Consider the following 4,645-nt stretch of genomic DNA (forward strand, 5'->3'; position numbering starts at 1 on the left):
ATTTAATTAATACCACTAATTAATATAACTCAATTGTTTGAAAATTATAAATATAAAATAGATTAAATATTATTGATAGTTTTATTTTCTAATACTTTTGATTTGACAGTAATTCACTACCTTTCTCCAGAATGCAAACAAAAGAAAAAAGTAGAAAAAAGTAGAAAAAAAGAACCACAATAAAGTCCAAGAGAAATTTTCAACTAAAAATATTTAAGATATATGCTAAAGAATTAAATCAATGCTAAGCCTCTACTTATGAACAAATAAATCTATTTCCCCATAGATACATTTTGAATATTCACCCAAAAAAATTAAATTATAATAGATATATTATTAAAGCATCCAAATTAAACCTTTGAAAGGCATATTATTTCGAACTGGTTTTTATTCCATGAAAAAAACGAAAGGGGTAAAATATAAAAAAGTGAGAAAAAAATCGATCAAAGAGTATCTGCATTCGATTGTCCTACTCGACATGCTTTCCACAAAAGGTCATGCCAGCTGGTCTCTGACGTGTTCACAAGATTGCGGACTTCGAGTGGGGACCCCATTGGGGGACCTCGACCCACATCTCGTCATCTCGAACAGCACACGGAACGAGACCTCGAGTCCCGTCCCGCAGCCTTCAGCGGAGCTGTGAGGAATGAGGAATCCGAAGGCGAGGCGAGTCCAGTCGAGGTTTGTTTGATCTGCTCGAGGGGAGATTGTCGCAGTTGTTGCTCCAGGATCACAAAGTAAGTGAGCTACGAAGCATTAGACGAGGTGGGTTTTTGTTGTCTTTTGCTGTGAGCGGAACAGAAATAAAGATGATGGCAGTGTGGATGTATCCCATCTCGGGATTCTATTTCTTCTTCCGGAATGTGCATCGTTTGTGGTGGCGCGTCGCGAGGCTAGTGCTGGAGCTTGGGGCCGCAGTTGTGGGCACCCTCTTTTTCCTCTTCTGGGGTACCTACGGTGGACAGCGAAATTTTTTGCTGAGGTTTCTACCTCACTGGATGGGGGCGCCCGGCGCGATTGGTCTCATCCTCCTCGAGACCGCGATTACGATCGTGGTTTTGTTCCAGTATCGGGTGGAGAGCGTGCAGCGGAAGCTCTTCATCGACGTGCTCGCGATCCGTAAGATTACGGTGGAGCCAGCCACGCCTGATGAGCATGCGTGGTTACAAGAGCGGCTGATTCCGCAGCTGGCTGGGGTGCCGACTGAAGCCCCGATGACGCAAGTGTCGCGGAAGAAGAAAGCGGAGAGTTATTTGAGCCAAATTTTGACGGAAGATGAGCATCCCATCCTGAATTTCCTGATCACTCTTCCGCTCAATTTCTTCCCTGTCGTGGGAAATGCTATGTTTTGCTACTTGAATGCGTTCCCCACCGCCATATCCTTGCACCACTATTATTTTACGGAGATGAAAGGGTTGACCTCTGAGGAGTTCTCCGCTGTGGTGCATGCGAGGAAGCCTCATTACCAGTCCTTTGGTTTCGTGGCCTCTGCGCTTAGTCTTATTCCCGGCCTGGACATCCTGCTTATACTCACGAACGCGGTTGGTGCAGCATTGTGGGCTGCCGACATGGAGAAGACGCAGGGAAGCGTCAAAACCAAGTACTGAACAAGACTATCTCCCTCCCTGTACATACATTTAAACCTTTGGATGCCCCTTTGTTTGTAAAACCCGTTTTCTTCTTTTGTCGATCATCTCGCGTAAGGAGCATGTTCTTTCGTATGCACTCTCCATCTTCAGGGCGACTTCATCATGTGGAATAGAAGTATGCAGTTGAATGATAGAGGGATTTTGTCCTTGTCCATCTGCAGATGGCGATTGGATTGGTTTGACAAGCATGTGAAGACTTACGGTACTTTCAGCAGTGCCTCGTCGTCAGGAGAGTCATCCCAAGTCTAAGCCAAGCTTCAGAAAGACCAACGTGGGATCTCATATGAGCGATCTGGGTTAGCTGATCTGATTTGAAGATATCAGAGCTCATGAACTGAAAAAATGGCCCTAGGAAAGGAAGCGGGGGTAGAAGGATTCTTCCTTCGTCTGTTTATGTTACGAATTTCGATCAGCTTAGCTCCACCGTTAGTGGGGTCGACTGCTCGCTTTTGTAAAATAGCATTGTTGAACCGTGTAAATCTCTGGGTTGGTTGAAATCGACTGTGGCCAGAGGCTCGGTCCGTTATTCATTTTATGATTGGAAATGCTAGTCTTTTTCTCAATTTGGTTGCAACCAGACCTCCTGCCATGGGATTAGGGTTAGGTGTCGAAGCGTAATAACTAAGTTTTGTGTGTGGTGTTTCTCATTCACAGGAGGTTGGAACCGCTGTGCGTATTTCTGAGATGCTGCCCCTCTTTCTTAAACGTCGATATTCCTTGAATGTTGCTTTTGGTCTTCTTCTAGCGTTGTCAACTAGTTGTTTTTGTCTATGATTGATCGATGAGTTTTCCTTATGGTATATGACTCCGCTATGGTTTCACCTGCATATTTATTACTGGTTTCTTATCAAGCAGTTTATTTATTTATTTATTTATTTATTTATTTTATTATGAACACTAGAATAAGATGGGTTGTTGCTCCAGTGGTCCTGTTTTACTAACGTTCTCAAGAGTGAGTTTGTCTTTAGTAGTCTTCCATTGAGCGGTTTTGTGAAGTTCTGAAGCTATAGGCCAGTTTCACTTTAGAAAAGATCATTTTTTGGTCGTATTATTGTCAATGATTACTGTCAAAATAATATGTACAATGTAAATCTTATATCTCAAACTACGCTAACTGCTTCAGTTCTGCAGACCTCTCGCGTGTGACCTCTGATCAGGAGATGAAGAGCACCCTCAGGTATTTGTTGCAACACTCAATCAACTACAATTATTTTCTGTTACATGTTCAACACCACTAAATAGACATTCTATGCTCGGGCGTTTGCTACGTCAAGATGATGCATAGAATGTCGACGCTGGAGCAAGTTAATACCCTGTGATAGAGATTTTTTTTAATATATCGACCAGATTACTTGTCTCTACCACTGCTTTGGGATCATACGAAGCTCCAATGCATGCTGTGGCTCGAGACATGATCTAATTTATGGAAATAAAAGTGCTGATTACGGTGTCAGAATTGTGAATTATTTCTCATTGAATGGGGCACATCAATTTGTGATTCTTATCACTCTGGTGAAGTAGATTCTTGCCTCCTGGTTTAAGTGCTGGGGCTTTTACAACAACACCAATTTTGACATCCTTGTTGACAAGTAATGCTTCTGTCTACATGGGTGAAGAAAATCATGAAAATTGTAGTTTTTATTTGTACTTCTGACACAATTCTACGTAACCAATTCAGGACAATAGTTGGAGGATTTTGACACATATCAATCCTAGAAACTATCTCTGAACATTATCTAAAATAGTTTTATACAAAGACTCAAGAAAACTTAATTTTGAACTAAATTTTGAATTAAGATTGATATTAGTCCTGTCGACTCTTTTGACATGAAATCATGGCCATGCTTTTTTCTTTGTTGACGATTTAATAAATCTAGAACCAATTCTTTTTGAACTTCAAATCTTAAAGTTTAATTATTTCTTTTAGGAGTATTTCACCTGCGATTCTAAATTTGAATTAGTCAATTATCTGTGGAATATCCACATATTTTCAAGACACAAGGTATTGTTTTTTGTTACTAGGTGTCCCATAATTACAACAATTATCATTAGTTAGGTAGAATGATAAAATATTTTAAATTTATAAATGACTTAGTTAAACAATTTAGAATTATATAATAAAAATAAGTTTTATTTTAAAAAATTTAATTTAATATTTTAAGACTTCTTTAATAATAGCTAATAAATTTTAAACATCTTAATAATTAATTTGGCTTGGCTTACATCATAATAAATCAACACTACAAGTATAGGTTTGTTCAAATCTTAATCTAAAATAAGTTTAATTAGTTCTAATTCTAATTTTATCTAGTAAGCCTTAAATTGAAACAAAAAAAAAAAAGGAAGCAAATAGCAAAACAACAAAAAAAATGTTCAAATGGTTTTATTGATTTACAATAAAACAATATAAAAATAAAAATAAACTATTAATAACAATTGTAAATCAATATCAAAAGATAAAATTTAAAGACATTCTTAACAACATCAAAAGCATGTAAATTAGACTTATTATGAATAAAGTAGTTATACTAAGTAATTAAAAGAAATAAATACACATCAATAGATTAAATACAATAGTAGCCATATTGTATTTGTTAAGATTTTGTATTTATTAGATATCAATCAATAAGACTCTTAAGACCTCAACAACACTTCTAACTTTTTAAAAATAGTCAAAACACTTAAAGTATTACAACTTTTAATGCTTTTTGTTTTTAAAATGTTTAGTATTAAAAAACAAAGAATTTACTAAATCTGAGTTAATTTGGATCCAAGTTGCCTCCAATCTAGTCATACTTTCATTATCTCTTTTTTCACCTTTTTTTTTCCACTTTAAAAGAAAATCTAAAATACATACATGTGTATATATATATATATATATATATATATATATATAACACTGATTTTTTTCATTATACTATTCTTGCACTCCATTCTTTGAAAATTGACTTTGTGATATATTTCATCTATAAAACAATTTAAAATCATTTCTTTCT

The 4,645-nt window shown here is 36.6% G+C and overlaps 1 protein-coding gene across 2 annotated transcripts; it reads left to right on the forward strand.

Annotated features, from left to right (window-relative positions):
- Positions 1-670: 670 nt before the first annotated feature.
- LOC112291917 (uncharacterized) lies at positions 671-2,212 on the forward strand. Of its 2 annotated transcripts, none has more exons than XM_024539906.3 (2): positions 671-1,627; positions 1,811-2,212. In XM_024539906.3, the coding sequence occupies exon 1, from the start codon at positions 810-812 to the stop codon at positions 1,605-1,607; it is 798 nt and encodes a 265-aa protein (XP_024395674.1). In that variant the 5' UTR covers positions 671-809; the 3' UTR covers positions 1,608-1,627; positions 1,811-2,212. The 2 variants fall into 2 exon arrangements, with proteins under 2 accessions (XP_024395674.1, XP_024395673.1); XM_024539905.3 differs by having other exon boundaries at positions 671-1,600.
- The last annotated feature ends 2,433 nt before the right edge of the window (positions 2,213-4,645 follow it).

Source organism: Physcomitrium patens, chromosome 14, assembly GCF_059467195.1.
Source record: "Physcomitrium patens ecotype Gransden chromosome 14, ASM5946719v1, whole genome shotgun sequence".
Taxonomy (NCBI): domain Eukaryota; kingdom Viridiplantae; phylum Streptophyta; class Bryopsida; order Funariales; family Funariaceae; genus Physcomitrium; species Physcomitrium patens.